We start from the raw sequence: 14,092 nt of genomic DNA, 5'->3' as shown, positions 1-14,092 counted from the left end.
ACTATTAAAAGTTAAAATTGACACTCATATATGCTTCATAGTTCATACTATTGGGCATGGTTATTAAAACCGGACCGGACCGGCCGGTTTAACCGTATGAACCGGGAACCGGTCCAATCACCGGTCTGAAATGGCCCCAAAACCGGACAGTAGGAAAACCGGTCAACAACCGTTTAAACCGGTCAAAAACCGGTGAAAACCGGCGGTTTTCCGGTTTAGACCGGTTCACAAAATCATATTAAAAAAATTCAAATTTTCATCTTTCTACTTCCCGAGACTTACGGCAGTGGCTCTTTTTTGCAATAATGATCAGTTATTACTTATTATTATATGCATCTCAAATCTCAAGCTGTCACATTTATTTTTTTTGAAAATTTGGAATTTGAAATTTGAACTTGAAAGTAGTAGCAAGTTTGACCAAAGTGAATCTTTTGTTTCCTTCCTCCCGCTGGTGTACCCACTTTGACTTGTTCAATGTCTTTTTTATTTATTCATTTTTTTCGACTTAAATAGTAGTAAATTTATTCATATTTCTATATTTTCTTATCAAACTTACAATAGCACACAAAATTAACAATTGATAATAATATATTCGATGTAATTATTTTTAACCTTTTTTCTTAGCATTTTTTTATTTTTACGGGTGGGCTATATGCAAGCCCATGTTTTATTTCATAGAAGATAATGTGAATTATAAACAAAAATGTGACTATTGTTATTTTGGACCTACTATTTTTATTGTGTAATTTTATTTATAATATGAAGTTATAGATAGTATAAAAAAAGTTAATGATATTTTTTTTTTCATTATTACCTTATATATTATATATCAATTTTAGAATAACATTATTTAACTTATAGCGGTAGGACCGGTTCGACCACGGATCAACTACGGTTGGACCAATGAACCTTGAACCAGTGCTCTCACCGGTTTCATCACCGGTCCGGTTTTAATAACCTTGCTATTGGGGCCTTATTCTCAACCTAACTTTCATACGTGTATCTTCCAATGAAAGGCCACCACGTAAGAAAATAAGAATCAATTTTTTACAACCTCATTGTGATATATAGTTAGCACCTTGTTTGGTTCAACACTTTTAAGGTTCAGCTTCCCATTATTTCTTTTTCTGCTTCTCGATCTGCATCTTCTTCTTCTTCTTCTTCTTCTTCTCTTCTCAACCTAATCATCAGTGCTCAACTCTTCTCTCTTTCTCTCTCATCATGATTGGGCTTAACCAGAAACCCTTTTTGCATCTTTGTCTTGTACTTCTTGTGCTGTTTTCTTCTTCTTCTTCCACTGAATCCCTCAGATTTGAGCTCCAATCTGGCCACACCAAATGCATCTCCGAAGACATCAAGAGCAATTCCATGACAGTCGGCAAGTACTCCATCATCAACCCCAACGAGGGTTTCCCTTTACCCGATACCCACAGAGTCACAGTTAGGGTATGAAAAAAAAAATGAAAAAAAATCCAAACTTTTTCTTGCCCAGTATTGAATCTCTGTGATTTGAATCAAGTTCAGTGGTTTTTCGTTAATGGGTAATCGTAGTTTTTTTTTTTTTTTTTGCAGGTGACTTCGTCTTATGGGAACAACTATCACTATGGGGATCGTGTTGAATCGGGTCAATTTGCATTTGTAGCTGCTGAGGCTGGAGACTACATGAGTTGTTTCTGGGCTGCGGATCACACACCGGCGATAACGTTGACTATAGATTTCGAATGGAAGACGGGTGTGGCGGCTAAGGATTGGTCTAATGTTGCTAAGAAAGGCCAAGTTGATGTGAGTTCATTACTTGTTTCTGGCTTATTTTAGTAAGAGTATGAACAAACAACTAATCATGAAGTCAAGCATTCAAAAATAGTAATTGAAAAACACAACAAAGTCCTCACTTAATTGTTTTAAGAGTTTTCATTAGTTGTGTCTATTAACATTGTAGTGTTGTAGTGTTGCAGTGTTTTGATTATTGCCCTCTGTAGTTGTACTACTAAGTTTCATTTAGCTTGCTGCTGAATATTTACTTAGTTACATTCCAAGGAATACTTTTCTAAGGAAAGCTGATTTGAACTGAACTCAGTATTGCTTTGTAGTATTTGTGGCTATGTACTTATTTCGTTGAGGCTAGGATATCTTACGGTCTGCTTTCCTTGATCTGGTTCTTGATGATATATTAGGAGTAGGGTTGGTAATAGCGCACCATAGCGGCGCAATAGCGCTATAGCGGAGCACTCTAGAGTTCACCGCTATTTGCCGCTATTGTCTGCTATTTGCCTCTATCGCACTCGAAATAGCATTTTTTGGGCTTGCCGCTACACTGCGCTATCCGCCATTAACAACCCTGATTAGGAGTATGTTCGGAGTTAGCATGTGTGCTTGTATTGGAGCTGGGTTGGATGTGCAAGTCCTTTCATCCAATCCAACTCTTCTGTTCCTTTGTACCGCCTACGTTCCTTATTAACTGTCCACTTTCAAGAAAAAAATTTGTTCCTATATATTTGTCCACTTAGCATTTCAAGAGAGCATTAAATGATGTTTTTCCTAACAATGCCCTTGTAAAAGCAATAAATGAAGAAAGATAAAACACATTCTACGGGGTAAAATAGGAAAACAACTAATGCTTTTCTGAAAATCAACAAAATTAATTCCACTCCTTAATATGTGTGTTTCTTCTCTCTCTGAACAGTTAAATAGGAATGTGTGCTACATGGGTTGAAAAACACACACATTCCAAAGGTTGCTCAAAATAAAAATAGGTTATGCAAAGGACTAAAACTATTGGAAACAAATTTAGCATAGTGAGTAATGTAAGAAATATCAAGCCTTGCATCTATGTTAGGATATCAAGAAATAGATGATTTTGGGATACCGAGCTTTGGGATGGTTTTGAGTAACACAATCACCACGCTAAATAGATGGTTCCTTTTTTGCATTGGAATATGTGCTAATGGAAAAAAATAGTTTTGGGATATCAAGCTTTGCATCTAATTTAGTGTAGTGTTTGTGTTACTAAACACAGGAAAAGAAATATGGTTGGTCTCTTTTGCAGCCCATCTCCTAGCTTATTTACCTTACACTGAGGTGAGGTGAATTCCTCCTTATGAGCTTTCCTGGCTTAAGCACAATCTGATTTTTCAAGTAGTGTCTGATATCAGTAATGGGTTAGACAGGTATATAGATTTGTATCCTTATTAGTAAATATCTAATCTTGGTAAGCTTATAGAGGGAGTTTTATATTTCTAATCATGGAAAGTTTCTTACTGCATGATGTTATATTAAATGGTTAGCCCATGTCATCCTTGCAAATCTCGTTGGTATGTTAACTCATTTTCCCTGTACTTATATGTTGTCAACTTATGTTTGCAAACTTTTGATATCAATAAGCGGTGTTTATTTCTTTTGTTGGCCCATTTTTCTCTTGACAAAATTGGCTTTCTTGAATGATTGCTAACTCCAAATATTTATGTATTGCTTCACCTTTTATATATCTTTTCTTTGGATGTTTCCCTAATTCCGTGGATACCACTAGATTTATGCCCTATTCACAAGCAAATCTGAACCTACCCTCTGATCAAACTGAGGAGAAAAATTGAGATTGTGGATTCTTCTTTCTGATAAAACAAACGAAGGTGACACTGTTAACTGATAACTAGCTGAAACTAACAGAGAGTAGCAGTTATAACTTACAACTATATAATTAACATCTCTTTGTCACTAACTGGCTTCTATAATATCATATTCAATCTAGTGTCTGAGATACTTGAACCCTTCCTGTCCGCCCATTTGTCATGGAGGCATGAACCATATCAAATCTTTGATTTTTCATTTACTTTGCAAGATTTGTAATCTTGCTGACTGGGTCTTAATGAAAGAGAAATTCACACCCTGATTTCATTCAATGTGCCAGGTAATGGAGCTAGAGCTAAAGAAGTTGCAAGATACTGTTTCTTCCATCCATGAGGAAATGTTTTATCTTCGTGAAAGGTAAGCATGGGCAATTGCCTCGAAGTTTCTTAATTCAATACACAAGCATTGTTCTTACTTTTGCTTATATACAAATTTCAATTCATTGACATAGGATATCTTTAACGAACATTAATTTTTATTTCTCAATTTCTAGAGAGGAAGAAATGCAGGATCTCAACAGAGCAACTAACTCCAGAATGTTCTGGTTGAGTTTGGTTTCGCTCTTTGTTTGCTTATCAGTAGCAGGGGCTCAACTATGGCACTTAAAGTCCTTCTTCGAGAAAAAGAAACTCATTTAAATTTTTTGTGATAGTTTTTACATTTTTCTTATGTGCTCTTGTAAAATATAGACATTAATTTATCCTGAAGATACGCATAATGGTAGCCACTATATCTCAGAATATTGCCTTTGTGAGGCCGAAATGAATTTCAAAGAAATGTTGACCTTCTGCAATCTGGGGATTTTTTTATTGCATTTTTTAACTATGTTTTTAAAAAGCAATTAAGCTTGTAACATCTTGCGGATGATCATATGTGCTGAAATTGCAACTCAGCGAAACATTTATATTCATTACCACCTCATATCTTATTGGGTATAGTTTCATTATCACTCCATGGAGTGAGGGGAGAAGAGAGCTAGGATGAAAACAGAGAGAAAAGAGAGAAAGTAAGAGATGCGGTGAGTAATATAATTGAAAGAGAAGAAGATAGAAGGTGAAGGTCCGAAATGAAGTGGAAAATTATATCAATGAATTATAGCTTGATCGATCTAATTAGCGGGTCAATATGGGACCAAGATCCCCTCAGATGTGATTTTTTTTTTATCATGTTAAGTTCTACCATCTCACCATTGATTCTTGTATGTTATGTTTAATAATTATAGACATAAAATAATTAAATCAATAATTATAGAAATAAAAGAAAATTAAATCAAAGGTGAGATAATGAAATTTGACATGGTCAAGTTTTTTACAATTGAAAGGATCTCAATCCATTAATATGTTTGGGAGAAAATTTTATTTAATCAAACTCTATGTCCCTTGAATCTTTGATAAAAATCAATTACGGACACAATGGTGGGGTAGTGTGTAAAATATATTGAAGAAATCGCATTTCAAGATTATATCATAAAATGTGTTGAGTTTGCTTAGAAATTAGGGTATCTTTGTGTTACAATTATTAAAATAGCAACTATCATATCATATTATGGAATGACATTAAGGTTGTTGTGGTTGTCTTGTTCGTGTTGGTTGCAACTTGCAAGATACCATCATGGGGGTGCTTTGAGATCGGGCAAGAAGGATTCTTGTGTTCAGCTGAAAGTGAAAATGAGGGTTTATTCGCAACAGGTCTGGCTGGTCCGCTTCGCCTTGGTGGGGATGCCTTGGTGGGGATTTCGAAAGGTCCTATGCGGCTTTCACTTATGAAGAGAAGTTGATTTCAAAAATTCCAAGTGCGGTTTTCAATTATGAAGAGAAGCTGATTTCAAAAATCCCAAGTATGTGCATTCTGGGGTTAATGATGGCGGTTGAGGTCTAGTTCCCAAAAACGGCGTCCCGTGTTTGTAGTTCTAAAGCTGTTATGGAGCTAGGTGTCCCGTGTTTGTAGTTCTAAAGCTGTTATGGAGTTAGGTGTTGATGGGATGGGATGCGATAGAGAGATCGTGGCGTTTCAATTTCCTCATTTAGTTTCTAGTGCAGGTTCTTCTAAGTGCAAGCTTCCTGGATGCTTAGCCATGGTTGTTCCTTCTTCTCCGGCGCTACTGTCATTGTCGCTTGGGATGGGAATGTGAAGCAGATCTGAAGGTTCCTAAGCACTTGATTAATTTTCTCATCTTAGCCTTCTCCGTTCTGCTCTCCCCCACCCTTCTCTCCAACATGCAGCAACCAACCTTCCACCAAGAGTCCAAGAGTGTACAAGATTCATGTTTATTTTTTCAAAATAAAGCCATAAGAGTGAATACCCCTATTCAAAAAAATAAAAATAGAGCACATCAATATTCTTTTATTCCTCCATTTTCTCTTTTGGGCAAGAGGTGAGATTGGAGTCTAAGACTATTTGCTCCTGATGGTCCGTCCCCGGTCCACAATCTAAAACATTCATTTTACAGGATATAACTTAATTCACGTGATACCAGCAAAAAAGGAAATCACATGAGAAGGGCAATCCCGAAAATTTTGGTAGTGTATATGAGGCAGGAATTGATAAAACATGATACAAGAATGGCAGCTACGATTTTTTAAATCCAAAGAAGATGAAACATAGAACACAGATAGCACAATGTGGCCTACTTCCTCAATTAGTTTGTACACTTACATACACATTACACTTAGCAATACCTTGCGTATGCTCCTTTGAATGGAACGGAGCTCTAATGTGGAAGCAGAATTGGAACGTAGAAACCCAAAGAAAAGCAATCAACATCGCCTTTTCTGGTCAATTATACAAACAGATGAAAACAAGTATTGACTTTGCAAGTTTTCCAGTTGGCTCTACCAGTCCATAAATCCGGCAGCAACAACGAAGGCAAACCACCAGAATGGTAATGGCAAATAAATCATTTGAATTTCTGAACATATCAATGTTCTGAGACATTTTTAAGATGCGAACAAGTGCCAGTGATGATCTGAAGGTAAATTATCTTTGATCTTTTCAAGCCGTTTAAGGATGTCAATGAAAGAAGGTCTTCTATTCATGTCAGCAGCCCAACACTCTTGTGTTAATCTGTAAACATGCACGGCCAAAGTCAATAAGATTACATTAAAGTCAACTTCTCTAATGAACATTTGATACAAATGAAATAAATATTTATTAGATATAACTTCGGATTACCTAATTTACAAAGCATTCTAGAACCTACAATTAGATGTGATGATACAACTTTTATAAAAATCAGTAATTTTAAGCATAGTTTTATATCGTGCTTGATTTAGTTGTAGGATGTTTCTTATTCATATCTGTTGGAGTTTCATTAGGATGAGTGAGCATTAGTTGTTAGAACACTAATACAGTTTTTTGAAGTTATATGGCATCAGAAACTGAAGCTACTGTGTTGAATACAAATTTTCATATTTCTCAAATGTCTTGAGAGCTAACAGTTAGTACCCAAGACCTTGTGTGTTCATGAGGGACTTATGAGAACAAAAAGAGAAAACCAGAATATCCACTAGAAAATCCAATGTTTTGTTGATGGCTTCAAACTATCTCACTAGTAGCACCTCATGTATTAACAAGAAAGAACTAAGAAATTTAGGTTGTGAAGAACTCAGTTGCCTATAATCTTTAGGATGTGATGGAAGCTGGCACTAAACCACCATCTTTAAAAGTAAATCCCCTTGCTTCTTAGATGAGATATCACAAGCAAAAATGAAAAACCAACAAAGCTCAGCACAATTAGTAGATAGTTAGATTCTTTAAACATGCAGACAAAGATTCGATCCTTTGCCATGTGTGTGAAAAAGGCTTCACTGGGAGAGGAAAAAGGCTTCATTGTCAGCTTGGGGATACCCTTGATTCAAAATCTATAAGAAGCCTGAGGAGTTACTTGGATATGAGAGAACCAAACATATAATGCAGGTTATCTATGTCAAAAGAGATTGAAGCCTTACAGGTGAATGGGGCTGAAACCACATAGGAATTCATGGCCAAGATTATGAGTTGTGAATCAAATCAGACTGATGTAAGAACTTCCAAACAGCATATTTGTAAACAAAACCTTGGTGGTTTAACCTCAAGGGTTTGAATCTAAGATTTCTTCACATGAAGAATCAAAAACTCATTCTAAGATAAGCTTGACAGAACTTGTAAATGCTCTTCAAGCTCAATAATGAAATACTTCCCATTCAATAGGAAGCAATAGGAAAAGCCTTGCAAGTTAGACACAAAAGGAAGGGTATAAATGAATGATACGTGTGGACACATGAATGATTTTTCATTTCCCAGAAGCTTAAACGGTTGGATAAAGACACATGAATGATTTTTCATTTCCCAGAAGCTTAAACGGTTGGATAAAGACACATGAATGATTTTATATTATATTTCTAACACGTCCCCTCACTAGAGCCCATTTGGCTTGAAGCGTGGAGAATGCACAAGCTTACCTACCTTGTGCCGAAATTCAATTTTTTATTAGAACAATGTGGGGAACAAAGATCGAACTCTACACAATTTAGTCATGGAGGCTCTAACTACCATGTCATGAACCAACTATCCAAAAAACTTAAGTTGTTGGATGAAGAAACATGAATGGTTTTATACTATCGCTCCCAGCTTGCAAGTAAGATCTCGGAATCGCTCTAAGGGAAGTCCCTTGGTGAGCACATCTGTCTACTGAAGCCCTTGTGACCTCAAACAGTACCATTTTTAGGACATCAAAAATTCCTTTTAATATGCTACTCTATAAGTGAAATTAAACCACATTATACACTTGAACTTAATCAAGTAAACATGTAGCTTACATTTGAGTATTTTTAATTTAATACTGTAAAGGACCTACCAACTCTCTTAATAGCTTCATCTATTAGGTGCAAGCCTAGAAATGATTTATACCACTAAACATGGTCCGTTAGGTGAAGCTCTAGGCTTGAAGTGTGAACATTAAATAAACCCACTTAGAAGAATGATAATAGCACAAACTCTTGAGTCTTGACCACTTGGTCATTGAGAGTTTGATACCATATCATGAACTAACTCCTATATATAGAGTGCTGCAAAATTGGATAAAAGAAATTTATAATAATGGCTTACTCCTGCAAATCGGGGGTATAACCCTTTGCCCGAAAATTAGGCCTATGTCCTTCAGCAGCATGTTTTGCTCCATCGTAAGGTTCATAACTTGCAAAAGGAGGTTCACCTTCAAGCATCTGCATAAAATGATATCATGATTTAGAAGTAGCTTAAGATTGTAATACGTAAAACTTCCATACCTAAGCAAGCAGTATTACCTCATACAAAATCATTGCAAAGGAGTAGACGTCAACCTTCTTATCATATTTCCGATGTTTGAAAACTTCAGGAGCCATATAGCGATCTTTTTTATCCCCAAGAAGGAAATTAAAGTAAGTTTTGCACAAGAATGACAAATAATGATTTAAAAGAACTTCTAAGAATACTCACAGCTCCCAGTTTCACCAGTCATCTTGTATACATCATGAGAATTCTGAACGGTGATAAGCTTACTCAATCCGAAATCTCCAACTTTTAAATGGTCGGCACTAGAATTAACTAAAAGAACATTCCTGAAATTTCAGAAAATAAAATTTAACATATAATTCAAAGGCTTCTGACTTCCAGCTGCTTCATGTTCTTGATGATATAAAAACTAGTCAATCTAGGATAAGGGTAAAATTTGCTTCAATTTGTTTGTTTAGTAATACATCATGACATGAAGTCTATGACAATAACATCATAAATTAATACATAGGTGTGTAATAAACAACTTACCTTGGCTTTAAGTCTCTATGAATTATAACATTTGGTTCATTGTGAAGATAGGCCATTCCTCTGCAGGGAATATTCACAACATATAGATTAGCATAATGGTACAGTTATGTAAAGCTGTTACAACTTACAAATACCTATAGTTCTACAAATGCTTCTAGCTCAGAATTGATAGCCATATTATTAAGGGCATCCTCCTACCCCACCTCTTCAAAAAGACCTACTCAGTCTCCTTAACTGAGGAATCAGTAATCATAAAGATTCCAATCATTCAGTTAATGAATAAACAAATATCTGTCAGTTCTGCACGATATTGCTCGGTTACTTGATTCACTGCTTTTGTCAAGCTAGCTTTTTCTGTACACAAATATGAGTTCATTTGACTGGGAAATTCACTTGCAAGTTTGTAAAGGAGAAGTCAACACCTTCGGGTGATAAAATTTTGTCTAGTAAGATCTAGTATGAATACAAAAGTTATGATTAAAAATAGTAATAAGAAACAAAGTTATTATCTGTATCTTAACAGGGTTACTGACATGCCATTCTGTCCAGAACTAGTATTTTAATGTTTGTTTTCCAGCATATCCCAAAGTCTTGGAGGTAATTTTGGCTCACAGTTAGAAATCAAGGTATAGACCAGACTTTCAATAATAGCAGTGCACAGTGAACAGCATACGTGAAAGGTTGGATAAGTTCCTCTTTTATAGTATTCTCACTCCCAAGAGCTTGGTAGCTTTGAAAATGGCTTTTCGGAAAATTTTAGTCACTCCACTTAAGCAGCATTAAAAGATGGGGAAAATGCAAGCTTCTTTGGAAAAACATTTTCCTTCCGGAATTGCTGTGGACTCTGTGGCTGGAGTTCAATCTTAAAGGTTATCAAGAAACTAACTGAGGTTTGACTGCCGCAGGGACTGGCAAAGGACGGGTATTAATGTAACAACAGATTTACAGGCACAGCTAGATTGGAGAGCTCTTTGGCTCTTAATAGTTCTTAGTTTTTATAAGATAACTTCTGCCTATACTCCTTTCATGTAATTCTCCTTTGCTCTTAATAATTTCTTTATATAAGATACAGATAGAATTGGAAAAGAAGGTAAGAAACCATACCTAACAATATCCATGGAAAAGTTGATAGCAGTGGAGGGACTAAGTGAACCTTTTTCTTTGAGGTACTGATGAAGATCACCCTACAAATGAGTTAAACAGAAGATCAATTTTAAAGTAAAAGTTTGCATAAGTTCACTCTATAAAAAATAAGGTGTACCGTGTTCAATTAGAATGAATTATATTTCATTCACATACCCCTCTTAGATACTCAGTAATTAACATAAGGGGCTTCCTTTCAGTAACAGCTCCAAGAAATTGAACTATGTTGGGGTGTCGAAGCTTCACTAACAAATTGACCTCATGCCTAAAGTCCTGACTGCATAAAAAATTAACATACAAGATTAGCACACAGTGTGTGTGTGTGTGTGTGTGAGAGAGAGAGAGAGAGAGAGAGAGAGAGAGAGAGAGAGAGAGAGAGAGAGAGAGAGAGAGATCATTGACATGAGACAGCGGAAAATCCCTGGGGGAGGTTTAGTTTTTATCATTCATTTTAATCACAATAAACAGAGACAATGACACATCCAAATATCCAATGGGTTTAGAATAAATCCCTTTGCACTACAGAGGAAGTAGGTTAAACATGAAAAAAAATACCTTCAATATGTAAGATTTGACAGAGGACAGGTAAAAGCAAGTCATTAGACATTAGTTTTAACAGACTAATCAACCATACGCTACCAGAAGACATTTAAATCACAAGGAATCACAAACTAGTAGCAACCAAACAGAATACAAATACCAGAGATGAATGAAAGAATCTTACATCACCAATCTATCTTCTGAAAGAGAGGGAAGAATGCGTTTAACAGCAACTGGAGTTCCACGCCAATGGGCTTTCAAAATCTCACCAAAAGATCCCTGCATGAAACATACATCAACAGCTTATATGCAAAGTAAAAGTGATATGATACACCTAGCAAAGCAAAGCACACAATTAACAGCAAGAAACACTGACCACATACAATAAAAAAAGTAGTGAAATATGAACAAAAGTAATGGCAATTGGAAAAGGAAGAATAAGAAAGAAAAAATAAACAAAACTAGTAACAAGAATTCAAGAAACACTACATGCATAGAAGAAAACAACTAAGCTAGTAAAAAAAACTGCATTTTACTCACTCAGCCATAAATAAAATTTAAAATTGACGGGTGACGACTGTCTTCGATGATCATGCAATAATAAAATATTAAAAGAAAGACAAACACACATTAAATTGAGTTCATACAACCTGACCTTACACGAAGCATTATCAAGTATTGCAATTCTTAGTCCTGAAGCATAAAACAACAGCAACCACAAGTCTCTTCCCACCAAATGGGTTGGTCGACTATGTGACTTGACAACGCCATTATGGTATATCATCATATATTAAATTTAGAGATAGACTATTTAACCCTAAATTTCTCTTAATGGCTTGACCTATTGTCTTCTTTTTTCTTGTCTTCCTCTATCTCTATCAAGCTATCCTTCATCTTATCAACCCTTCTAACCAGTACTTCTACGAGTCATCCCCTCACATGCTCCAACCACCAAAGATGAGACTGTCATTTTTACAATAATTGGTGCCACCTTGATTTTCTCTCTAATAATTGTATTGTTATTCCAAACTTGTCTTATGTAACCACTCATCCATAGTAACATTCTCCTCCATCTTTGCAACTTCGAACATACGTTCTTATTGGCTCTTAACTATTCACTTCCATGGATTTGACTCCTCTAAAGTGGAAGTTACTTTCTAGAGTGAAGTAAGTCATCACAACCATTTATCGAGAATATGATAATATATCTGCACATGTTTAATAAACTATGGTGTTCCTAAAAATTTCAACCGTCGATATAGCACTTTTTCAATTCCATAGAACATTGCAAGTCTAATAGCTGCATGGAAAATTTTTCCTTTTGTTTCATTTCAACTTGAATGGTAGTTTTCCACTGTAGATCACACTGAAAACATGCCTCTATCCCATCCACCCTACTTGAATTCTATGATTAACATCCCCATTTATCTTATTGTAATTTTGTCATGGAGTCAAGGTAGTTTAAAAGTGAGACTTATGGTATTGCATGTTTTCCATTTTTTACCTCTAAGCTAGGATTAGCAACGCGTATTTCTTGCTGAAAATGAATTCCATGTACTATATTTCACTTCTAATTAAGAGAACCATGTCTTTGTCTTTTCTCTATATCTCTAACACTTCATTTATTCATTCTCTCCACCACCGCGATACCTTCTCTTGCATGTATCCAGGAAGCATATAGATATAGAAAAAGCAAGGATTCCAAGTTGACCCTCGGTGGGCAGTTATAATCATATTGAAATCTTCTATACTTCCTTCCACCTTAAGTTATCACATATATCATTGATTGCTCAAATTTACTATTATCAACTAATCCATGTAAGAAATAGCAGCAAATTTTCTATCCAAATCAATGCTAGAGAATTGAAGAAAAGGCACCTTCCCGATACGCACGGAACTGGAAAAGTCTAGCTCGGAAGGTTCAATTTCCCAATCACACTTGTTAGGCAACGGAGGCGGAACAGGCTTGGGTTCAAAATGGCTCCCGGTTTGGCCATAAGACAAGCCTCCATGTGATTTCAGAAGCTCGATCATATCAATCCTTTTAGCTCCTTCAGCATCAGCAAGAGGCTATCGACAAAAACACCAAACCCTAAACAGTTCAATTTCACTACGAATCACAGAGAATTGGAATCAGAATTTAGAAATGGAAAATTGGAAACTGGAAATTGGAAATTACAGTGTTTTTCCAACGATCTTGAGCGTTGACGTCGGCGCCGAACTCGATCAAGCATTTGGCGACGTCGATCCAGCCATGGAGGGAAGCGACGTGGAGCGAGGTGCGGTTGTCGTAGTCTCTGGCTTTGACAAGGGAGGGATCTTCTTGAAGAAGCTTCCGCACCGCCGCGGCGTCGTTTTGGTGGGCGTGCCAGAGAATCAGAGAGGTGCGGCTCACCCTCGCCTTCTCATTCTCACGGTTGCTACTGCTGCCGCCGCCGCCGCTGCCGGAACTCATATCGGTTTTTAATTCGAGTGTCAGTTGGTTGTTCCGTTCAAAGCATTTTCTTCCTCTTTAGTTTTCCTTTGCTGTGCATTTTCTGTGGGGTCCAAACGCGTATGCAATCACTACTCAGATAAAATTAAGTTTAATTTAATAATGTGATTTGTAAAAAATCGAGTTTATTTTGTTTAAATTATTAGTTTAATTTTGATCTTTACATGATCAACTAGATGCATTACACCATTTAATTAAATTAAAAAGTTTTGATTCATTCTCATTTTTTTTTTCAGTATTTACTCTTACGTCTCTTTTTTTATAACATCACATATTATCTCTCATTACTTTCTTTGTTTGGGGGTTGACCCTAAACGTGATTGGTTGTTGTTCATGACAAAAGTGGCAGACATTGTGGATGACGGTGTGTGATTAAGCTTCACCTGAATTTTGTTGAGGAGACATGTTTGTCTCGCCTTCCTTGTTGATGGATGGCGTATTATCCGAATAATTTTATTTGGCTAGGGGGTTGGCCCTGACTGTGCACGTATACCTAGAGTAACCATAGGT

The 14,092-nt window shown here is 36.2% G+C and overlaps 2 protein-coding genes across 2 annotated transcripts; one reads left to right on the top strand and one right to left on the bottom strand.

The window, feature by feature from the left end:
* Positions 1 to 1,087: 1,087 nt before the first annotated feature.
* Positions 1,088 to 4,417, top strand: LOC130711954 (transmembrane emp24 domain-containing protein p24delta9-like). Its single transcript, XM_057561758.1, has 4 exons — positions 1,088 to 1,446; positions 1,573 to 1,782; positions 3,905 to 3,981; positions 4,118 to 4,417. The coding sequence occupies exons 1-4, from the start codon at positions 1,222 to 1,224 to the stop codon at positions 4,260 to 4,262; spliced, it is 657 nt and encodes a 218-aa protein (XP_057417741.1). The 5' UTR covers positions 1,088 to 1,221; the 3' UTR covers positions 4,263 to 4,417.
* A 1,761-nt stretch (positions 4,418 to 6,178) lies between these two features.
* On the bottom strand, positions 6,179 to 13,633 carry LOC130711566 (serine/threonine-protein kinase VIK). The gene is made up of 10 exons (XM_057561248.1): positions 13,268 to 13,633; positions 12,967 to 13,158; positions 11,273 to 11,367; positions 10,705 to 10,825; positions 10,510 to 10,589; positions 9,406 to 9,465; positions 9,079 to 9,200; positions 8,907 to 8,992; positions 8,710 to 8,825; positions 6,179 to 6,687 (listed from the first exon to the last, which is right to left on the bottom strand). Exons 1-10 carry the CDS (start codon positions 13,541 to 13,543, stop codon positions 6,561 to 6,563), a joined length of 1,275 nt encoding a protein of 424 aa, XP_057417231.1. The 5' UTR covers positions 13,544 to 13,633; the 3' UTR covers positions 6,179 to 6,560.
* Positions 13,634 to 14,092: the final 459 nt, after the last annotated feature.

Source organism: Lotus japonicus, chromosome 4 (genome assembly GCF_012489685.1).
Source record: "Lotus japonicus ecotype B-129 chromosome 4, LjGifu_v1.2".
Classification (NCBI taxonomy): domain Eukaryota; kingdom Viridiplantae; phylum Streptophyta; class Magnoliopsida; order Fabales; family Fabaceae; genus Lotus; species Lotus japonicus.
This window is presented reverse-complemented; position numbering and strand designations above follow the sequence as displayed.

Bases quoted from the DNA above. Each gene is read 5' to 3' on its own strand.
- LOC130711566 (XM_057561248.1), bottom strand. From the start codon at position 13,543: ATGAGTTCCGGCAGCGGCGGCGGCGGCAGCAGTAGCAACCGTGAGAAT. The intron at 10,590-10,704 runs GTATGTGAATGA...ACTCATTTGTAG, and splicing joins TTACTGAGTATCTAAGAGGG to GGTGATCTTCATCAGTACCT. The intron at 6,688-8,709 runs GTAAGCCATTAT...GCATGTTTACAG, and splicing joins TATACCCCCGATTTGCAGGA to ATTAACACAAGAGTGTTGGG.
- LOC130711954 (XM_057561758.1), top strand. From the start codon at position 1,222: ATGATTGGGCTTAACCAGAAACCCTTTTTGCATCTTTGTCTTGTACTT. The intron at 1,783-3,904 runs GTGAGTTCATTA...TCAATGTGCCAG, and splicing joins CTAAGAAAGGCCAAGTTGAT to GTAATGGAGCTAGAGCTAAA. The intron at 3,982-4,117 runs GTAAGCATGGGC...CTCAATTTCTAG, and splicing joins ATGTTTTATCTTCGTGAAAG to AGAGGAAGAAATGCAGGATC.